Genomic DNA, 19,859 nt, shown 5'->3' with positions numbered 1-19,859 from the left:
CCCACGAGTCAAGTGACGCTTTGGTTGGAGGCCTTCCTCTTGCGGCGTGCACTGCGTTCCGGCCTCCAGGTCGCGAGGGGGCCACTTAATATCAGGAACTGAAGAGGAGGGTTTGGGCTGCTCGGATCGCGGCACGCTTGGCGGCATGGGAGGCGGCAGGAGAGTGATATATAGGGAGGAGGAGAACCTGGGTTGGGGCAGATTTGCTGGTAGGTGCGAGAACGTGTTGCGAAGATCACCTCGTGGGCTTTATACTGCTCCTTTGAATATCCCGTACATCTGCCCTCTTGGCACCTTTTTTCTTTCAGGACGATATTCACCATGCGGTCGTACTTCCTCGCTGCTGCGCTTCCTGCGCTCACCGCTGCCCACGGCCACGTCGCTGCCGTTCAGGCTGATGGCGTCTGGTACCAGGGTTGGAACGCGGCGCTGAAATACCAGAATCCCATTCCTGCAACTGTTGGCTGGCAGGCCGATAATCTCGACAACGGCTTCGTGAGCCCGGATGCGTTCCAGTCGGCGGACATCGTGTGCCACAAGGCCTCGAAGAGCAATGGCGCGTATGTGAGCGTGAAGCCCGGGAGCAAGGTGACCTTTTACTGGGACACATGGCCGGTGTCTCACAAGGGTAAGTCTGCGCCCTCTTCCCTTCCGTGCAGAGGCAAACAGAAATCTTTGGCATTGCAATGCTAATATCTGCCAAAGGCCCCGTCTTCGACTACATAGCGCCCTGCAACGGCGACTGCGGCGCCATCGACAAGGCCTCCCTAAAATTCATCAAGCTCGACCAAGGCGCCTGGATCTCCGGCAACGACCCGGGCACCTGGGTAACCGACGACCTGGTCAAGAACAACTTCTCCTGGTCGACCACGATCCCGTCCACCCTCGCGGCGGGCAACTACGTCATCCGGCACGAGATCATCGCCCTGCATGCCGCAGGCCAGGCGAACGGCGCGCAGGCCTACCCGCAGTGCGTGAACTTCAAGGTCTCCGGCGGCTCGGGGACGGCGACGCTGGCGAGTGAGGGTGTGCCTGCGACCAGCTTCTATAAGGCGAGCGATCCGGGGATCACGTTTAATTTGTATAGCAAGTTTACCGGGTATACGATTCCGGGGCCGGCGGTTACGAAGATGGCGAGGAGGGCCGTGGAGGGGTTTAGGGGGCATGCTAGGGCGTGGGGGATGTAGGATTGAATATTCGTCCGAAGACGGCGCTGAAGTTTGCATAGCAGTGTATTGATTTTGCCCTATTATTGTGCTGTGTGAGACTCGAAAGAAAGGGGGAGTTCGCATCTCAGTCTCAGAAGCGATGCGTACTAACGGTGACTTCGTAACGGGAGAGGAAGGTTTCGAGTAAACCAACATGCATTGTGCACATAATCGTCTCATCGTCGAACAAGCAGAAGCGGTGACCTCGGGAGCGGACCGGCGTGGAAAGCGAGTCTTCACGTCGCGCTGATGGAATTGGGAAGTGACGGCTGACGGTGTAAATCACGAATAGCAAGAGCGCCACGGCTCCTGTTTGAGGACTATAAGAGTCTCAAAGTCTACGACCGCAACGCCTAAACCCGCTCTCTCTTCTGGCTTCGCATAGGAATGCAGGTTACATCACTCTGCCTCGGTGCTTTCCTTCGCCGTCATTAGAGTTAGCACCGCAACCTCGCAACCTTGAATGGGGAGACTGCACAGAGAATCTCCGAGAAAATACGGGTGCCACCGACCGAAAGCCATTATTTACGGTGTTCTACAGCTGGCACGCCGATATCGTAGACCCAGAACAAGCTCTCAATCCGACCCTCCCCGTCAGCCCTGAAGTCCACCTTCCAGAAGTCGGGACCTTGATCAACCCAGCGTCCTCGCTTGACCAGCTCGTTCCGAGGCTGGATCCAAGTGAATACGTCGTCATGGTAATGAGTCAGAGCAAATTTCTCCGTATCAAGACCTTAGAACGCCCAAAATAGCTTCCCCTCTTCCAGCGTAACGACCACCTTGAAAACGCGAGCCGGATCCCAGTATGTTCCAACGTACTCATACAAATCCCTGGGAGATATTCCGTTCTTTTGTTCCTTGAAGAGCTCCTCGGTAGTGGTCGAGTACCACTTAAGAGTTGTTGCGCGGCTAACCTCGGCGGCTTTGATGTAGTCATTCCGCAATTCCTTGGGTGCATCCAGCAATGCCTCCAGGATAAGTTGTCCGACCCAGTCAGGCACGTCATTGAGGGCCAAGGAGTTGGTCAAGATAACGATAGCGCTTTCGGTTTCTGGGATCAACATGGTGGCAGTCAATGCCCCTGGCAAACTACCTTGGTGATAGATGACCAGCTGCGAAGGGATGCCCTTGCCTACGACAGGCATACCATCCGGCATCAATGGAGGATTGCAACCTATGTCTCCCATAGTAGCAGCCAGTTGTACGCGGGCCCAACCGTAGCCATATGAAGTCTCGGTTCGGGTGGGTGGATTTACCGGAACCTTAGCCGACATTAAGTGATTGACTTGTTTCAAGGGCGAACCTTCCGTTGTTGTTCCTCCATGCGTGAACTGATCATTGAATGACTTGAAGAAAACGGAATATAGCTTCAGGAGGTCATTTACTGAACTTTGCAAGCCGCCACTTGGTCCTCCAAAAAGATCATCTCCCGCTCGTACGCCGCCAACTGGTGTATGTGTCCCATCATCCAAGGTGCAATGAGCCACCACCACATTGTCCGTACCTGGAGGAGGAGTCTTGAAGGAAGTACGTTGCATTCCAAGCGGACCCAAGATTTGGGAGTGTATTATGTCGGACCAGTAAGAGCTAGTGAGCTTTTGAATGACGTGCCCGGAGACCTCATAGCCCAGATTATTGTACGCGAACTGGCCACGGAAGGGAAGGAGAGCTTCTTGGTGGATGAGGTATTGAAGGCTATCCTTCGACGAGATCATAACGTTGTTGTTGGTGCTGATGTATAGGTTGTCTGCCCATGCCATGCCAGTGCGATGGGAAAGTAAATCAGCGACCGTCGTCTGTGTGTGTAGCACGTCGTCTCTAGTATGCCACTCGGGCACAACTTCCGTGAGAAGTGTATCCCATTTGACCTTGCCATCCTCAACGAGCAGGCCGACGGCCGCCGAGGTCAATGCCTTGGTCAGGGAGCAGCATGAGTATATGGTGTTTGCGTCGGGTGCTAGGCGTTTCTCGATGTCTCGAAAGCCGAAGTTGGCAAGGTAGATTGGCTCTCCGTGGTGAAGAACACCCAGTGAGAGGCCGGCGGTGCCCCCGATTTTCATGATTTTGTCGATCTTGGGCTCGAGGATTGCGATACGCTCTCGCACCGAATCCATGGTCTCGTTGGAGGGGATTGTGGCTGCCATTCATTAGGCTGGCTCGAGGAGCGGAACCACTTAATGCACTAACAAGGCTTCGGCCGTTTCCACCACCGAAACCGCAGAAAAGGATTCCGTGGCCACAGAATGGTGAGAATGGAAACGGAAACGGCGATATACACCAGCTTCCTGGAATGGCACATAAGCCAGACGGGCGTGTTTTGAACGAAAAGTAGCGGGAAGGAAGAAGGGGTCAGAGCAGAGCCAGCAAAGAATGCAAACCCGTTGCTTATCTCCGCATAGGCCGCTACCGGAGCCGGGAAACTCATTGCAAGTAGTTTGTGCAAAAGAGCGAATTTGGAGCGAACGACAGGGCGGATAGACCTCGACCGGCAAGTGCAGTCCCTGCGTGGATCAGCGCAAACGTGCAACGCGTCGCAAAAGCCACAAAGCATGCAGCATCGAATTAAGTTATTTAGCAACGCGTTCAATGATAAGGGGCGCCAGGTAGCAGACCTGTGAGGTTGCACAAGCATATTGCTCACCAGAAGGCTTGGCATAAATGAGGGACGAACGCGGGGGTAGCTAACGTGGCCTGCGCTGAAACTCTATCACGGCGACTGCATAGTGCTAGTTTCGGCTAAGCAGTGACCTTCCCTCCCGCCTGTGCTCCAGGAGGACCTCGACTTTTATAGCAGGATGCAGGTCTGTCCCGCCGTGCCGTGCCGTAGCCAACAGCCTCTTTCCCGCGCCTCCTTTTCGCGGGGGCGTACTTCTCCACATGCAGCTCAAATCCATCAAGGCTCAACCGCAACGATTTACAAGATGTAGTCAATCCTAAATAGCTCCTTCTATTTTGTCTAATTGTGGCTCTAGGGCTATAAGCTTCCCGTCGCGAAGCGTATGCGAGGCAGACTTTTTTTTCAGTCCTAAGCCAAATGCTCTTCCATCAGAACTGTCTTTACTCTGCGCGGCTAGTGTTCACATCCTTCTTTTCCAGCATTTGTCCCTTCCCCTGTGTATATCGTCCTAGACCGCCGTCCCGCCGCTTAGTATGCTACTACTTAGGTGCGCCACCGCCCAGGTGTGCTATATCAACAGCATGGAGTCCATAGAAGCCTGGCAGGAGGACGTGAAGAAGAAGAAAGATGACCTATCCCTTGTGTTCCAAAGGCTCGGACGGAAACAGCGCCGTTCAGATCAGTCTGCAACGACCCTGATCACCATCCAGGAGGCCCTCGATGTCCAAGATTTCGATGTTTTTGAAGCCTCTGTCGACCGCCTTTGTTCTCACTATGAGAATAACGGAGCAACAAAGCTGTTCAATCGATACCTTTATCCACACTTCGGCCACATCAAGTCCTTTTCACAAGCGATCGGTCAAATGACCCAGGATCAGGATGCGACATCACTTTGCTGGGGCTCCATCCTTACTGTCATCCAGGTGAGCCATTTAGCAGACATGGCTGGCCGATTGCTGATAATTGACTATTTAGTGCGCTTGCCAGACCACGGAAAACGCGGAAGAGATCCTTGGACAGCTCACCAACCTACAACAGCTCCTGCCCGATTGCCAAAAGGACATAGATCTCTACCCAGGGAGCTCAAGGCTCAAGTTCATACTCGGTGATATCTACGAGAACTACCTGGAGTATTGCATCGTCATCTTACGCAGCATGACACGCAACGCTTTCGGTCAGTTTTATCAGACCATCCCCTAACGTGAAACCCGCTGACATCCCGCGTTCAGCTCAAACAATTCGCAACTTGTTCTCGTCATCCCTTCGCTGTGACCTCAAAAAACTAAATGGGAAAGCCAAGAGCAATAGCGATGCATGGGACAACGCCGTAAACCGAGAAGAGCGCGTTAGGGCCGACCAGATGCGCAAACAGCTAACGCACACCCAGAGCCATAGTTCAACTGCGCCCGGCCCAACCTTCCCACTGCATACCGTCTACATCCAGGAAAAGAATGACTTCTTTGGCCGTGAGGCGGAGCTTGACACGTTGTATAAGATGCTCGTGGAGAATCATACCGAGTCAAAGCCAATCTCGTGAGCTATCCAAGGCATAGGAGGCATAGGCAAGACAGAGATGGCTGTTATGTTTACTTACAAATACAGGAAATACTTCGACGCTGTCTTCTGGGTGAGCGCCTACCCGCCGAAGGAGACGGAGGTTCTAAGGACGTTTGGTGCGATCGGCAGGAAACTAGGGCTCTTCAAAACGGAGGAAGTCGACCAGGCTCAGGTCGAGATCATACTCCATTGGCTTCAAACGGCAGGTTAGTATACCATCGGAGATCGCCTATTGTCCCCTGATTGATGCATTTACTTAGATCATCGCTGGCTCCTAGTCTTTGACAATGCCGTGGACTAGGAAAAGGTCTCTAGGTTTTGGCCTGTCACGTCTCGGCAACCGAGTGCGATAATTGTCACTACACAGAAGGCCACGACGTGGACAGACCACGGGCTTCCCCTGGAGCCATTCGACCCTGACGAAGGGTCGAAGTTCCTCTTGTACCAGTTGAAACTCTCCGCCCTAGAACCCGACAACGCCAAGAGAAAGACAGCAGTAGACATTTCGGAAATACTTGGAGGCTCTCCACTCTATCTTACCCCCGCCCAAGGCTTTATTCCCTCCCCCAGCCAAGCGAAAGATTCAGGTTGCAGACGCCCAAGTCTGACCCTTGATCAGGAAAGTGTTACCTCATCTTCAGAGCATGGTGTTCGCATTCGATCGAGCGTATCCTCCAATGGAAGCAACACTTCTCTACGCAGAGCGTCTCGCAGATATTGGCGGAATAGACCTCTATGATCGCGGCAAGATTCGAGAAGCTTACAGCCTCTCGAAGAAGGCGCTGGAGGTTTTGGACAAACAAGGGGCCCTTCCTGCTACACCTTTGAGGAGCGATGCGTTAACCATCATAGGCCTCTGCACTGACGTCATGAACATCGACAAACGGAAGGAAGGCCTCGACGTCCGCCGAAAATGTTTGAAAATACGCGAAACCTGCTTGGGGCAAATACCCCCTGCGACAGTCACGTTGGAAGATAAAATTCGGCTTTGCAACAGTTATACGGACCTTGTATGTAGCCTGCAGCACTTGTACGATTTTGAAGAGGTCGAACGAAATTGCGAAACATGCTTGTCGCAATACACGCGCTGGGGAAGCGAGGACGAGCTTCCCTATGAATATGCGAAGTACTACAACCATATGGCGTACGTTCATCTCTTCAGAAACGAAGGGGACAAGGCAGTCGAGTTTGCGAAGAAGGGTTATGAACTCGTAGAGAAGGCTTCTCCTGGTGCGCAGATCAACGTTCTGTACAAGTACGACTAGGCCAACATCCTATTCCAACACGGCGACGTCGAAAACGCGATTAAGGAACACAAGGAGATGCTAAGGACCCGCAAGACGGAGTGCGGGAAAGAAAACATCAGGACGCTCGAAACCCGGCCCAATTTGGGTATCATCAGCTTTTTCGCCGGGGATTTGGATTATGCCGAGTAAGTAATTCTGCTTTGCGAACGCCTTGATCGTAAGAGAGAACTAATAAAAGGTGTAGGAAGCAAATCAACAAGACTCTAGCCATGAAAAATAGGCCTTTTTGGCCGACGCACAACACCACGCGAGCGAAGTACTACCTTTCGCAGATCTTAAGGAAACGCAACCCCGATAGCAGGCGTGGAATCGAGCTGGAGAACGAGGCGAAAGCATCGTTGAAGGACTTGCTAGCTTTTGAGGGTACAGGGAAGGCGGATGCATATGCAGGGGATTTAGCAATCCTTTTCGACTACATCGTGCCCTGGGAATGTCGGCTAGTCACTCCTCGCATGGTTGCTAGAGGGTACTGATCGCGGGTTCGTCGAGACATTCATAGAGCACCCTCTCTACTCTCATTGCTGTATGGATTCTATTCGCCTTGGAAACGTATTTGTACATGTAAAACTAATATATCCCTTGAACTTTGTCCTCTTTTAATACTTCGAATCCCGGAAAGTCAGTCGCGCGTTAATATGTTTCTAGTACACTACCGGGTACCCGGGAGCGATGCTTCTCCGTTGGTGTGATGTCCGAGGCTCTACAGACGACGCGTTTGCCTGGCGCCACGATATTTCTTCTCGCATGGATGATAGACCGTACGTAGCCTGATAATCTTACAGTGGGGTCGTCAGGTTTGAAGGAGTGCAAGACTTTGTGGCTGGACGCAACCTCAAACGGGTTCGGGATAGCGCCATCAGTGCCCCTCCCAGGAATATTGATAATGCAATGCAATTACATGAAAGACTTACATTTCAGCACGAAGCGCAGGCAGAGCTGGCTGATAACTGCTGCCTTGTTATCTTGCACCCAGGTAGTCCGCCGGGTCCAGGTCCACAGTCTAGGTGCGAGTGGCGCCACCCAGATACGGTGAATTTCGAGGGTGGATACTACCGTACACATGAGTCCAACGGGCTTCGCTGGATCCAAATGCTGCAGTTGAGCTTCCATAGAATAATTAGCCGGTGTTGACGCCTCGCGCCTCCCCTCGCAGCGTTTCCACTGGTAAGTCTTCCAAGGGTGGCGATCATGTACCGCATTACTCATCGACTCCAGGCGACTAAGAAGCTGCGAGGCAATGGGTCGCTCCTGGGGCAACTCGTGGATCATCTCTTCGACAAGAGCAAGGAACTCCACAGGCAGCTGCACATCGTTGCACCTGAGGGTCTCCTTGAACCGTTGGTAGTTCTTGCGTTTGTAGGTGCCATCCATGTACCCTTCGCGGAGTTGCTGAATCCATTGTTTGACTCTGGGAAGGGTGAAATAGAAGGCGTCGCTGTTACTCCGCTGCACTCGTGCGCGCCTGCCTTTCTTGTAATTGCTCGTGTTGCTTCCAAAAGAGCACATTATTTCGGGGTGGATTTTAGGAGGATATGCAGTTTACCACGTACATTATACTACTGTGGTAGATTTGCTAGCTCCCTGGTTGTCCTAAACGGGTTTGACGTGGAAACCCACTTTTCAACATCAACACCAGCTCGCATCCAGTCCATCTTTCCTTGCTATCACCAAGTACATTTCTACTTCGTAGAGAGTCGTTGATTTAAATCCCTGAAATACCTACCCTCAATGACATTCCCACTTTCATTCATAAACCGCCCAAGTCTGGCAGCTCCGTCTTAAACGCAACGATGCGCAATAGCGAGAGAGCTGCTTCCATTTTGCTTTCCTCCAGGAATAAATGGGGTTTGGCGCAGTAGAACACTGCGCTTTGTCGACAAGACGGTCGAACTACGGTGATGCTCGCAGGCTGACCAATCAGCGTGGAATTCTGTACAACCTCAGACTTTGCCAGCGCATAAACGCCCCCTCAATCGTCTGCCTTCCCACTGTGCTGTTCCTGATTCTCACCTCTCCCGCTCACCGTCTCGAATGCAGCCTGAGTCGACGCGAGTTTCTCGCAGGAGTCAGTTCTTGAATACCCCCTAATTACGCTCCGAGGCCCACGACCGGTCAGCTACTCCAATCTTGCAACTCGGAGAAAGGCATACCAAGGCTTTCCTCAGTCGTAGCCGGCGTGTGTATGGGATGGAAACACGTGATCATAGATTCAATGCTGACCAACGCTCAGACAACGTTCTCTGAGTCCGAGAGCGATGCCTCCTCCCTCCGCAAAATAGCCATCCACCTCGCAACACAAAGATCCCTGTTCCTAGGCACTCGAGTAGTGGCCCATTGAACGTGGCCATGGACGGAACGCCGATGCTCTCAATCCCGGTGCAAAAGCGACGTATACTTGAGGGCGAAGATGCGGCAATCAAGGACGCAGAAAGTCCATACGAGGCGCTGGACCTCCTTGGTTTCGGTGGCCATGCCTACGTCGAGAAGGTCGTAGACGTGACCGATTGAAGCTTCTACGCCGTAAAAACGTTCCAAAATATGCGACCCCGCCAGGATATCCGAGCTATGCTCTGCCGCGAGGTGGATATCATTCGCGCGCTTGCGCCCCACCCCCATATTATCCGGGTTCATGCGACATGCAGCACCGAAACCAGGCTGTCCATCGTTTTACAACCAGTGGCAGACAGTGGGGATCTGGCGGAATTCCTCAAACTCTATCGATGTCTTACATCCTATGAGCCTGAGAAGGACGCGTATCGAAAGATCATCCAGCAAGCATTTGGTTGCCTGAGCCACTGCCTGGACTACATCCACAAAGAAGGACGCATTGTCAGGCACAAGGACATTAAGCCAAGTAATATCTTAATCCACAGGGCATGGCCATTCTAACAGATTTTGGTATCTCTAGGTATAGTACCTGATCCCATGCACAAGTTTTCGTTGAACCGCTGACTTTTGAATATCAAGGCACTGTATGGGTGATGACACCGCCACTGACGGCGCTCCGGGATCTGTCACGCGGGTATACTGCGCTCCTGAAGTCCTGGACTGGGGAACTCGGAATCGAAAAGTAGACGTATTTTCCCTTGGATGTGTCTTCCTCGAAATGCTCGCCTCAGTATTTCCTATGAATATCCCGGAGGTGCTCCTTTGGTGGGGTCCCGTACGAAAACCTTATCGCGAGCACATTGAGTGGGTTCAAACCGATTTGAAAGGCCGGTCATCCTTCTACGTGGAGACATTGTGCGGAACGATCGCCGACATGCTCAGCAGGGACCCTGTCAAACGCCCTTCTGCAGAAGAGCTAGCAGAACAGATTAGATCCTGCCGCAGTAACTTCGTGCTCTACTGCGAGGCTGAAATGAGTTCGTAGATATCTTATATTGGATAGGTCTGAATCGCGATTACACATGCTGCTACTGTCTCACAAAGAAGAGCGATCCCACCTTCTCTGACCTCATTCAAACGTAGACGGAGGCAGTATGAAAGGGAATTCAGCTCGATCGAGCAGCTTCGCCTCCACGTGCTTCTAGAACACAAATTTCATATATTCCTCTTCCATACATCTTGGCTTGCCCACTCTCAGCAGGGTAGGAGAACTGGACGTCGACAAGCGCCCTGAAACCCTTTAGAGAGCCGGGCAATAGGTTCAGAATTGCTGCTGACGCCTTTATTACCAGGTCTTCAAGCCCGCACCTTTTTGGCTGCTTTCGAATTTCAAGCACTTCATTAATATTATTACGGTAATATATCCCCCTATATTACCCCCTAAGGTATGGGTCTGCAGAAGCCTATATTAGGCGACTCCTGCTCTCTATTACGCTAATATTCACTGCCACGTTCTTCTTCGCTAGGCAGCGTACTCACCCAGTATGAACACGACTCCCCCGCGTGAAGAGTTTTAAAAGTGCACACCTGCATTCGCCCGGCCTACATACATGCCCCACCATACATGCCCTCTCACGGTGTGGAATTCTCTAGATAGAACGAGGTTCGTAACAGCTAGTCTAGAGGCATTCGCGGGTGCGTACAATAGGATGTATAATATTCGCTGAGCCAATCTTACTTACTTGTACGGCGAGCCCTTAAATCCGGAGAATATCCTACCAGAAGAGACGCCTAATCGTCCCTCCCCCCCGCGGTTATTGTACATCGTACAACCTCAACCACACGCTCCAGCCAGTCAAAAAGCTGGAATTTCCAGGCAGGAATGCCCCCCCTATGTAAGGGCTTCAGCTCTCCCACTAATATAGCGGAAAGCCGGACCGCAGTGTGTACTGGTAATGCACTGGTTCTGGCAAGCTACCTATCTCTGCGCTATATCTCGTAACAAGGCCACAAATGCCTGAGTTGACACGGAGGACGGGAGGACGTAAGATAAAAGCGATTTTTCTATCTGAAGATGTTGAACGGCTGCTAATGCATTCATTCTACCAAAAAGCATGCATACACCGAGACTAGGGACTACCCGGGCTCAGGGAAACCCCCAGCAATGCATCTTGTACTGCCTTTGTCTTTCTTAATAGCCTGAACGCCCTGACACCATTTATCCTCCCCGAAGAGCACCGCAAGTCATTGCCATATCACACTGTACCACTGTCACCTCCACAACCACTGGTAATTCCCGCACTACGTTCCATAATCCAGCCTCTCCACTCAGCTCAAGCCCACAGCCCACTCACCGTCTCCACAGCCCTCTCCACCACAGCCTTAACCCTCGCCTTCAACGGCCCACTCGCACACTCGACCTCCAAATTCTCTAGCCACACCCGCGCGGCATGCTTGTCGAACTTGATCTCGATACCCGGGACCGGGATGCCTAGGTTATGCAGCCTCTTGAGCTCAGCTTTATCCGTGGGAGAAAGCTTGACATCGTCGACGGACGGCGCGGTGGCCACAGAGAAGGTATCAGATGGAGCGTTGTTAGTGGGTGGGGAGGGAGAGGTACCGGCTGCGGAGAGAGGCGACAAAGAGGAGGAGTTGCGCGGGTATTGGATGGGGTTGACGGCGTCCTCGCCGAATTGCGCTTCGAGGAAGAGGAAGAGACGTGCGAGGCGCGTGGATGGGTCGGGTGTGCGGTGGGGATGCGGTTGCTTGAAGCGGTGGGCGAATTTGGTATCTGCGTCTAATTTTGGTGGCGGCGTGTGTGAGTGCTGTCGTGATGATTCTGTGGCACGCGTTAGGACTATGGATAAGATGATGAAGGATACGTGGATACTTACGTCTCACAGCCGCCGGACTGCTTTCAACGGTGAAGAGAACCGCGAGCACAGCATCCGCAATCCCATCATTAATGACATTGCCTTCCCACTCGACCTCTACTCTCCCGCCTGGCTGAACAAGCACCTTCACGCAGTCCATGACCGTGAACTGCATGCTTGACCGCGAAATCTCTTCGTCCGCTTCTTCCTTGTATAGCCCGTTTCCGTTGACCTCTTTGCCATCAACGGCTGTGTCAGTGATCTTCTTCTCTTTGATCGCGCCGAAAGTGCCCACTAGCGCCCACCGGATGAGATCCACACCCGCCGCCGAAAGGGTGAGATGCTGCCGACACACGATTGTTGTGGTCGTCAGACCTGCGTACTCCTTCAGATCCTCGGGCGCCATGAGACTGATTTTGAAGTCGTTTTGGATTAGTACCCCGGTGATGAGGTTGGGCTGGTCCTCTCCCTCCTCCGCCTGTTCGTCCTCTGCGCCTTCTTTCTTCGGGTGAGGTAAAGGCGGCGGGACAGATGCGAGTTTGCCGACAACTTTCGCAATCTTGTCGGTTTTGAAGGGGACGCGGAGTTCTTCGCAGTTGGCGGGTGAGTATATTTTCACGGGGACGGCCCGGTGTGCGTTGAAGCTTAGGAGCTTGGATTTCAAGCGTGTCATGTTGCCCTTTTCGCCGTGAACGAGTATCTATAGAGTGGCGGTCAGTCAACTCTCATTCACATCGCGATTCGTCTCAAGAGTGAACTTACAACTACTGGTGCATTGACCTCCTGTACAAACTCCATGTTTTCCTTGCCGTCAACGTGTGCCGCAAAGCTGAACTCTTGTACGCTACAACGTCGGGGTATCATAATCTGCTCGCCTTCCTTCTGGCCAGGTCGCCGCGCAGTGTTTGTCGCTCGTTGGGTGATGGCGGGTATCTGCTCGGGTTCATGCACGATTTGCTTTGCCATCGTGCCTTCGACGGAGTAACCGGTGATGATGACGCCGTTTCGTGGATCGGGCGCCCATCGCTCGAGCAGCTCGCGAGACGTGCCAGACTGCAGCATACCAGGGGATGCCAACATGACGCATCCTCCTACATCATCGAAGCGCTCCAGGGATTTCAGACTTCGGACGAAGCGGAAGTCCCACGGACCGCCTTTGCCTACATCACCGGCGGCCTCGGCTTCGGCCATTCGCTCTCTGAATAAGCGCTTGATGTTATCATTCATGGCTGAGACGTAGGTCTGGTAGACGACCATGCATTTCCGCGCTAGACTCGAGTTGTAGTAGATGGGTATCTTCTGGTACTCTGGATGTTTGGCCCAGTATTCGTCGAGAATGAGCAGCAGCTCCTGGGCTCGCCCAAGTGCGAAGACAGGGAGCAGCGCTCGACCGCCGCGGTTGAGAATGTCGGTTATGGATTTCATAAGCTGGGTCTCGCGCTGTAACCGCGGTGTGTGTGTCGAAATACCGAACGTAGACTCCGTGATCAGAACGTCGATCTTAACGTCTTTGGGGACCGATGCGGAAACCAGATGCCTGTCGTCCTCTCTTGAGTAGTCTCCAGTGAACATAATCTTCAAACCTGCAATTTCGATCAAAAACATCGCTGCTCCTAACACGTGGCCCGCAGGGTAAGGCGTTATTCGAATGCCGGATATGGTGTGTGTGGTGTAGAAGTCGATGGCCTCAATCATGGGAAACGTATTGAGGTGATCTTGCTCGGTATACATTTGGACCTTGGTCTCGGACGAGCTCGAGATGTTGCCGACGCGGACGGAATCTTGTATAAGCCACTTATAAATGGCTTTTGTGGGATGTGTCATGAAGACCCGGCCCTTGAAGTTCGTCTTCGCTAGAACGTAGGGCAACGAAGCTGCGTGATCAACGTGGAAACTGGTCACTATTAGCCCGATAGGAGCCTTGAGCGATATCGACGACGTGCGAGGCCTTGTATGTACATGCGGACTGGAAGAAGGGGTGAAGGCACATCACCGGCGTCGAACAGGTGGATGCAAATGATATTCCATTGGTTCTCATATACAAGGTGTTGAGGCAGGCAATGCCATAAATGTCCGTAACGTCCGACTGCGAGTGATGCGCCATGCCCTTTCCTCCGCGATTCCACAGCAAGCAAGAGGAAATATGCAACATACTGTGAGATCAAGAGCACGTCTACGGTGCTAAGATCGAATTCGTCGTAGAAGGGCATGGCCGAGAGGCCCTCGTATGCGGGATGCATGCCAGCATCAAGCTATTCTCCATTAGCATCTCCGTCCCTCTCTCTTTCGATATCCCAACGCACCATGACCGTCTTGCCCTTGTACTGTATGATATGACACGACCGCCCGACCTCGTTGCCGCCTCCAAGACACAGGAACATGAGCTCGTCGGACGGGTCCACGGGGTCGCTGTCATCGGGCGCCATCGCGGCGAGCTTCCTCTTGGTCGCCATGGCTGCTTCTTCAATCGGCCAGTGTGTGGTTCGTAAGGTCAAGTGTCGCTGCAGCTGTGGTGACAGTGGTAGCTACGCGAGCTGTTCAGGTTGTAGTCGCAAAGGGACGCGGCTGTCAGCAGGTGAGAGCGTTCATGTCATAGCCAGCAGATAGACAGCCCTGACGTTGCGACGGCGCTAATCTGGTTGACTGAGCAGCAGAGGTCGGGGTGAGAGAGCGCGCAGGAGGCGTGAGAGCGATTGTTCTCAATGGCTTCGCGACTTCCTTCTTTGTCCGCGACTGCCGAGATTTACCCGACGTCCGTGCGGCGTCATTGAACTTCGTGCCTGCTCAACTGCTCCTCCACCACGACACAGACACACGACGCCCCCTCACCCTCGCCCCATCGCACGCTCCCCCGAGCGCCTACTCGACCGCGACTGCTCCCACCAGCTCCTGCCGCAGCACCGGTAGACCTCACCACCGTCGATGAGATAGCGATCGAGCCGCCGCCAGAGCCTGAGCACGCCCTTTCCGGGGACGAGCATCGCGCGCTCGCTGCCCACCATGGCCAACCCGCAGTACAACCAGTACCAGCAGAACATGCACAGCATGCCGCCGCTGCAGACGCAGAACCAGATGCAGAACCAACGCGCCTTCTCCCCGCCGTCGTACCAGCAGTCACCGGGCGCCATGTCCCCAACCGTCGGCGGGATTCCCCCCGCTAAACGGCAGCGACTTTCACCGAACCCGCCCTCGCCGTACCAGTCGCCCTTCTCTGCCTCGCCATATGCAACCAATGCGACCTCCCCATATGCTACCTCGCCGCCGGGTAGCCAATACCTCTCCCTCCCCCAGTCGCCTGCGACCGCACAACCCTCGCACGCCTTCAACCAGCCGCAACCGTATCAGCACCCGAACATGGACCATCGACCGGCCCCTCAGGGATCTATGCCGCCGCCAAAGGTGCCATACAGCAAGGCCCAGGACAATGCGGAGCTTGAAAAGGCCAATCCGCGGGACATGGACGTTAATAATATCAGCGATGTCCTGACCGGATCTGGAATCGACCTGCGCGCCGAGGAGGACAATCTCCTGCATACCTTTGGAAGCCGCAACTACGGAGTGTCGTTCAACTCGCAAGGTTCTGGATCGACAATATCTCCGCACGGCAGCTTCAACCAGTGGGGCCAGCAAGCCGGCCACGGCGCCTTCCAGGGAACCGGACCGTTGAGTCAGCCAATGTCTGAAGAGCAACAGAAAGCAGAGTTCCTCCGCAAGCACGAACAAGCCGCCCGGATCCTGAACGAGGCGGCCGAAAAGCCCCTCACGGACCCTTTCCTGTTGGCCGGTGTCCTGCGACAACGAATATCTAAGCGAGCCTACGAGCATGGCATCACCGTCAACCTCGAAGGTTTGTTCGATAAGATCCCAGACACCCCCCAGAATGTCACGCGCACTACCATGGCAAGCTCTAATGGCGAAGCGATAGTGGGACTCCAAGCCTCTAGCCTCCTCAGCCAACATGCTCCCTTTGTGGAGGTGCTTTCACTGCTCTCCCTCGCTGCCGAGGAACGCGTGCGAACCGTTTTGGAAGACTCATTCGCCCTATCGCAGGGCCGCCAGAACACTTCGCATGGCGTTGTACCTCCCAGCCTTGCTGATATTGCCGTTGCTGACAAAGAGTCGCGGCCGACGCAGGCAGCACAAGTCAACCTCTCAAAGACCCCATGGGAAGCACCAGATAGTGCGGTCAGCCCGATGACGGTCACCGCTCAAAAGCGTACGCAGGAATATTCTCATGCACATTTGGTAATATCTTTGCTGACAGCGCTGCAGAACCGCCTAACGCAGCACGCTTGCCTACTCCGCCGTCCGAAGCGCCCCCCACACCACAGGCTACCGTGCAATTCACAAACAAGGTTGCCAATGTCCTGAAGCGAAAGGTGGCAGACGACGAACGTTTCGAAAAGGAGCGCATCCGCAAGCGGCATAAACGGCTACAAGGCAGCTCGGGTACTCCGGCAGACACTCCCACTATTGCGCCGCTGCCCCTGCCGGAGAAGATGACAAAGAAGGAGCGAGACCGCTTGAACAAGATGGGTCAGACGGAGGACGTTCTTCACCGGAAAGCGAACGAGACAGCTAGCATGGCTCTTGGCAGTAAGAAGAAGTACGCCTGGATGACAGGAGGCGGTACGGCGTCTGGTGCTTCTACCCCGAGACTCAACACTGCCGTTGGTGGTGCAAGCGGAACAGCTACCCCAGCGGTGCAGCAAATCGACCGCGCCTTGATAGCGAGGAAGAGGCAGTTTGGAGCGAACATTGAAAAGTCGGAAATCGGAGAGAGGATCCAGATCCGGGACCTGGTGCATGTGCTTGAGCAGGACGGTAGGGAACGCAAGACGCTAGTCCAGATTCTAGCAAGGCTGAGGAACACGGAGAAGGATGAGAAGAAAAGGGAGGAGCATAGGCAGACGGCTTTGCCTCCTGCTCGATAAGTGGAATGTTTCGATTACTTTCGATGCGGTATGAAGGGTGCTAAGGCGCTTCCACATTTGAGGTCTGGAGATCATTTTTATCCGTTTTCGCATCAGCGACGGCGTTTATGAGGGTGGGAATTGCATCATTGCCCCCTAAATTTGGGAGCTTTTCGAGAATCGTGTCTTAAAAGTATTACGAGCTTGTGCCCAAAGCCAACAACTGAATCAAATAGTAATTATATGTGCATCCAATTACTCTTCGTGTGTGAAACAGATTGTGATCGATGCATTGGATATTGCTCTGAACTTGCCTTGTATCTAGATTTCCCTCAAGATAGGACTCGATGTACCCAGTGTAGTTTGGTACTGTGCTATCTGGCTCAGGTTTCCTCCAGGCGAGAAAGTTGCCCAACAGGTGCCATGGATGGAGACTTCGGCACCAGGCTCAACTAACCAGTCCACGGCGCCAGTTAATTTTTGTTTCCTCACCCGTTTTCCTGCACCTCAAAAATCGCCGTGCCTTTTCTTCTACATCTCCTCTACACACATAATAACCTCTAGAAACCGAACCAGATCCTCCAATTCAAACTCAAAATGCAGTCTCCAGCGAAATTGAAATCGAAATCTACAAAGAACCACACGCCCACCACTACTACCATCACGACCACGACGGCCCAACGAACCCAGCGAGCCCAGCAAGCCCCTTACAACGCCGGAGATACCGTCTTCTTTGGCCTCGAGAAGCGCCGCACAGCCGAGCGCATACACGCCATCCAGCTCCAGCGCGACAGCAAGACCGTCCTGATCAGCGAGTTGAAGGCGTTTGGGCGGAACTTCAAGCTCAGCACGCCGGTGCCGGAAGATCTGGTATGTATAACCTTTGCATATGTATTTAGGTGCTTAGCAGCTGGCGATGAGATGAGAGGGTGTGCTAATGAAGTGGTAGATGCCGATTTTGGGAAAGGGTGGGAAGAAGCTGGGACAGGTGGAGGAGAAGAATGTGAAGAATGCGAAGAATTTGAGGGAGATGACGGAGGACGGTGAGGAGGAGTGGGTCGTTGTGGATAGGGTGGCGGAGGATGGAAGGCGGTAGGGCGGGCGGGAGAGTGAGCGAGTTGGTTCTGGGCTGAGGAGGGAGGGAGAGCAAGGGGTTTGCAAACTGTGCTCAAGTGTGATGTTGGCCCGCTACCTAGAATTTTCAACATTGTTTGTGTGCTGGTGTTGCCAAGGTATTACGGAAGAGGATGCTTGAATATGATGTGACACTGACTGGAACACTGATCATGAAGGAACTGTATTATGCCCTGTATAACAATTTGACTATGAAGGAGAAGAAATCTGGCCGACTGTCTGGGTAGACTGTATGCCGTGGTATCACATGATGCAGGGAAAAGACCGAAAGAAATCCATATGCAGAGTCTTGACTCTGTACCAGGCCGAAAGAAATCCAAAGACCAGAGCCATAAACTCCCCGTATATGCCCACTCATGAAAGAAAGTCGTGCCCAGACGCCGCTACGTCGCCGTCTGAACCAGCGCGTCCACCTTGGTGTAAAGCTCGTTTGGATCCTCGAAGACATGCCACACATTCCTCGGAACATCGTCAAACGCCTTCTTGAATCGCTCGGGGTCGTTCTTCGTGCTCTCGTCCATCTCTGCGACGCCGGTGACTTTGCGGATGAAGATGGCTCCGATCCACTTAGGATGCCTGCGATATATCTCGCCGTATGATTCCGGATCCGTTTGCGTGCTGTCGCCGATGCAAATGAACTTGCGCTTGGGGAACCAGGTGTGTACCTTCTCGATGCGGTCGACTTTGTAGGCTTCCGTTCCTTGGGTAAGATTGGAAAGGAAGCCGGCGAGGTTCATCCAGCTTGCGTCCCGCAGGATCATGGTGCCGGAGGGGTAGTAGGTCTCACGGAAATCGCGCAAGAAGGGATAGAGGTTGTACGGCGAGGCTGACAGGTAGAAGAAGGGCGGGCTATCCAGCTTCTGGACGATGTGCTTGTAAAGCTCCGGCATACCTCTGATGGGCTCCGGTTCGTCGGCGAAAGTGGTCTTGAGGATGCCGATTGGCGAGGCCGTCAGCGTCTTCTTGATGGTGTCATCAATGTCGCTGAGGACGGCCCATCCCTTTGGCGATGCAAAATGGGTCCTCATCGTCGTGGCGTCAGCTTTGACGGCCTGCGAGGTAATGACTTGGTCGTCCTTGTACCCATGCCCCGGAATCGCAATCTCGTCGGTGCTAATGCCGTCTCGCCCGCTGGGCCCAAGTCGCACATCGACGCCCTGCAGATCAATGGTGACAGCATGCGCAGGGAGGATGGAGTCGAGCAGAGGCTGGATCCTCTGCTCAATAGTCTCTTCCACCTTCTCATCTTTCGCCATGCCGATCTTGTCTGCGATGTAGCCCACTACTTCAGACAGGTCCTTACCACTGTTTTTGACGAAGTAGGCGGCCACGATCTCGGCTTTCCATCTTCCGATGCGGTTCTGGTACGCTGTGTTGTCGAGCAGCCAGACGTAGTCCTTCTGTGGGTCGACGTTTGAGTAAAAGGGGTTCTTTGAACCGAGGTATGAGGAAAGATTGTCCTTCAGCGAGAAGCTGAAGCGATTTACGAGCGACGGCATGTCTTTCTCGAAGTCCGGGAATCCGCTTTGTGATCGAGAGATGTGCTCTTGCTCGGTTTCCTGGTAGTGTTGCCTGGCATGGCCAGCCATGGCCGACGCGGATTCGTGCTGCATTTTGAGGGTGCTGTGAGTCGTACTGCCGTGACTGGTGTCTAAGGGGGGCGGAAGTCAGAAGGAGGGTGTTTTGCACGAGGTGCTGGAGGGGCAGGGAGTGCTGTGGTCATATTGCTTGTTTCCAAGCCAGCTAAGAGTTGGGCGCCTCAGACGCGTTTGAGCATCAGTGACGTCTGACAAGTCGAGGCGCGGGTGGCCGCCGTGGCTTTGTGGGGATGATCGGCGCATGGACCTGGCCGAGTGATGTCCATCACTCTACCCGCACACGTGAGAGGTGCTCGGTATTCTGCCGCCTTGGTGGAACAGTGC

At 53.6% G+C, this 19,859-nt stretch overlaps 10 protein-coding genes across 10 annotated transcripts; 6 read left to right on the top strand and 4 right to left on the bottom strand.

Moving 5' to 3' along the window:
- Positions 1 to 238: 238 nt before the first annotated feature.
- Positions 239 to 1,187, top strand: BU26DRAFT_551993 (lytic polysaccharide monooxygenase; the record flags this gene model as incomplete). The annotated part of the gene is made up of 2 exons (XM_033832131.1): positions 239 to 628; positions 706 to 1,187. The coding sequence occupies exons 1-2, from the start codon at positions 322 to 324 to the stop codon at positions 1,185 to 1,187; spliced, it is 789 nt and encodes a 262-aa protein (XP_033682156.1). The 5' UTR covers positions 239 to 321.
- Positions 1,188 to 1,729: 542 nt separating this feature from the next.
- BU26DRAFT_541275 (beta-lactamase/transpeptidase-like protein) lies at positions 1,730 to 3,322 on the bottom strand (the record flags this gene model as incomplete). The annotated part of the gene is made up of 2 exons (XM_033831588.1): positions 1,730 to 1,927; positions 1,988 to 3,322. 2 exons carry the CDS (start codon positions 3,320 to 3,322, stop codon positions 1,730 to 1,732), a joined length of 1,533 nt encoding a protein of 510 aa, XP_033682155.1.
- A 785-nt stretch (positions 3,323 to 4,107) lies between these two features.
- BU26DRAFT_343020 (uncharacterized protein) lies at positions 4,108 to 5,721 on the top strand. Its single transcript, XM_033822336.1, has 5 exons — positions 4,108 to 4,131; positions 4,181 to 4,748; positions 4,801 to 4,999; positions 5,055 to 5,588; positions 5,643 to 5,721. The coding sequence occupies exons 2-4, from the start codon at positions 4,359 to 4,361 to the stop codon at positions 5,360 to 5,362; spliced, it is 897 nt and encodes a 298-aa protein (XP_033682154.1). The 5' UTR covers positions 4,108 to 4,131; positions 4,181 to 4,358; the 3' UTR covers positions 5,363 to 5,588; positions 5,643 to 5,721.
- Positions 5,722 to 6,059: 338 nt separating this feature from the next.
- On the top strand, positions 6,060 to 7,250 carry BU26DRAFT_606169 (uncharacterized protein; the record flags this gene model as incomplete). Its single annotated transcript, XM_033835640.1, has 3 exons — positions 6,060 to 6,593; positions 6,648 to 6,814; positions 6,874 to 7,250. 3 exons carry the CDS (start codon positions 6,060 to 6,062, stop codon positions 7,160 to 7,162), a joined length of 990 nt encoding a protein of 329 aa, XP_033682153.1. The 3' UTR covers positions 7,163 to 7,250.
- Positions 7,251 to 7,319: 69 nt separating this feature from the next.
- BU26DRAFT_506436 (uncharacterized protein) lies at positions 7,320 to 8,195 on the bottom strand (the record flags this gene model as incomplete). The annotated part of the gene is made up of 2 exons (XM_033826909.1): positions 7,320 to 7,456; positions 7,601 to 8,195. 2 exons carry the CDS (start codon positions 8,193 to 8,195, stop codon positions 7,320 to 7,322), a joined length of 732 nt encoding a protein of 243 aa, XP_033682152.1.
- An 840-nt stretch (positions 8,196 to 9,035) lies between these two features.
- On the top strand, positions 9,036 to 9,578 carry BU26DRAFT_566141 (kinase-like protein; the record flags this gene model as incomplete). Its single annotated transcript, XM_033833476.1, has 2 exons — positions 9,036 to 9,185; positions 9,243 to 9,578. 2 exons carry the CDS (start codon positions 9,036 to 9,038, stop codon positions 9,576 to 9,578), a joined length of 486 nt encoding a protein of 161 aa, XP_033682151.1.
- Positions 9,579 to 11,062: 1,484 nt separating this feature from the next.
- BU26DRAFT_520408 (uncharacterized protein) lies at positions 11,063 to 14,574 on the bottom strand. The gene is made up of 5 exons (XM_033829283.1): positions 14,194 to 14,574; positions 14,045 to 14,142; positions 12,653 to 13,784; positions 11,912 to 12,590; positions 11,063 to 11,856 (listed from the first exon to the last, which is right to left on the bottom strand). Exons 1-5 carry the CDS (start codon positions 14,341 to 14,343, stop codon positions 11,351 to 11,353), a joined length of 2,565 nt encoding a protein of 854 aa, XP_033682150.1. The 5' UTR covers positions 14,344 to 14,574; the 3' UTR covers positions 11,063 to 11,350.
- Positions 14,575 to 14,698: 124 nt separating this feature from the next.
- BU26DRAFT_459295 (uncharacterized protein) lies at positions 14,699 to 17,052 on the top strand. Its single transcript, XM_033825002.1, has 2 exons — positions 14,699 to 16,106; positions 16,163 to 17,052. Exons 1-2 carry the CDS (start codon positions 14,891 to 14,893, stop codon positions 16,822 to 16,824), a joined length of 1,878 nt encoding a protein of 625 aa, XP_033682149.1. The 5' UTR covers positions 14,699 to 14,890; the 3' UTR covers positions 16,825 to 17,052.
- Positions 17,053 to 17,269: 217 nt separating this feature from the next.
- BU26DRAFT_606166 (uncharacterized protein) lies at positions 17,270 to 17,899 on the top strand (the record flags this gene model as incomplete). Its single annotated transcript, XM_033835639.1, has 2 exons — positions 17,270 to 17,673; positions 17,753 to 17,899. The coding sequence occupies exons 1-2, from the start codon at positions 17,401 to 17,403 to the stop codon at positions 17,897 to 17,899; spliced, it is 420 nt and encodes a 139-aa protein (XP_033682148.1). The 5' UTR covers positions 17,270 to 17,400.
- Positions 17,900 to 18,320: 421 nt separating this feature from the next.
- BU26DRAFT_430251 (actin filament organization protein-like protein App1-like protein) lies at positions 18,321 to 19,550 on the bottom strand (the record flags this gene model as incomplete). Its single annotated transcript, XM_033823867.1, has 1 exon — positions 18,321 to 19,550. The coding sequence occupies one exon, from the start codon at positions 19,548 to 19,550 to the stop codon at positions 18,321 to 18,323; it is 1,230 nt and encodes a 409-aa protein (XP_033682147.1).
- Between the last annotated feature and the right edge of the window lie 309 nt (positions 19,551 to 19,859).

Source organism: Trematosphaeria pertusa (assembly GCF_010094035.1).
Source record: "Trematosphaeria pertusa strain CBS 122368 unplaced genomic scaffold BU26scaffold_9, whole genome shotgun sequence".
Classification (NCBI taxonomy): domain Eukaryota; kingdom Fungi; phylum Ascomycota; class Dothideomycetes; order Pleosporales; family Trematosphaeriaceae; genus Trematosphaeria; species Trematosphaeria pertusa.
This window is presented reverse-complemented; position numbering and strand designations above follow the sequence as displayed.

What these genes read in the sequence shown, in the direction of transcription:
- BU26DRAFT_343020 (XM_033822336.1), top strand. Translation starts at nt 4,359, where the DNA reads ATGCTACTACTTAGGTGCGCCACCGCCCAGGTGTGCTATATCAACAGC. An exon ending in CCATCCTTACTGTCATCCAG is followed by an intron (nt 4,749 to 4,800) that starts GTGAGCCATTTA and finishes TTGACTATTTAG; the next exon opens with TGCGCTTGCCAGACCACGGA. An exon ending in CATGACACGCAACGCTTTCG is followed by an intron (nt 5,000 to 5,054) that starts GTCAGTTTTATC and finishes TCCCGCGTTCAG; the next exon opens with CTCAAACAATTCGCAACTTG.
- BU26DRAFT_520408 (XM_033829283.1), bottom strand. Translation starts at nt 14,343, where the DNA reads ATGGCGACCAAGAGGAAGCTCGCCGCGATGGCGCCCGATGACAGCGAC. An exon ending in ACAAGGGCAAGACGGTCATG is followed by an intron (nt 14,143 to 14,193) that starts GTGCGTTGGGAT and finishes AATGGAGAATAG; the next exon opens with CTTGATGCTGGCATGCATCC. An exon ending in CAGTCCGGCGGCTGTGAGAC is followed by an intron (nt 11,857 to 11,911) that starts GTAAGTATCCAC and finishes CGCGTGCCACAG; the next exon opens with AATCATCACGACAGCACTCA.
- BU26DRAFT_459295 (XM_033825002.1), top strand. Translation starts at nt 14,891, where the DNA reads ATGGCCAACCCGCAGTACAACCAGTACCAGCAGAACATGCACAGCATG. An exon ending in GACGGTCACCGCTCAAAAGC is followed by an intron (nt 16,107 to 16,162) that starts GTACGCAGGAAT and finishes ACAGCGCTGCAG; the next exon opens with AACCGCCTAACGCAGCACGC.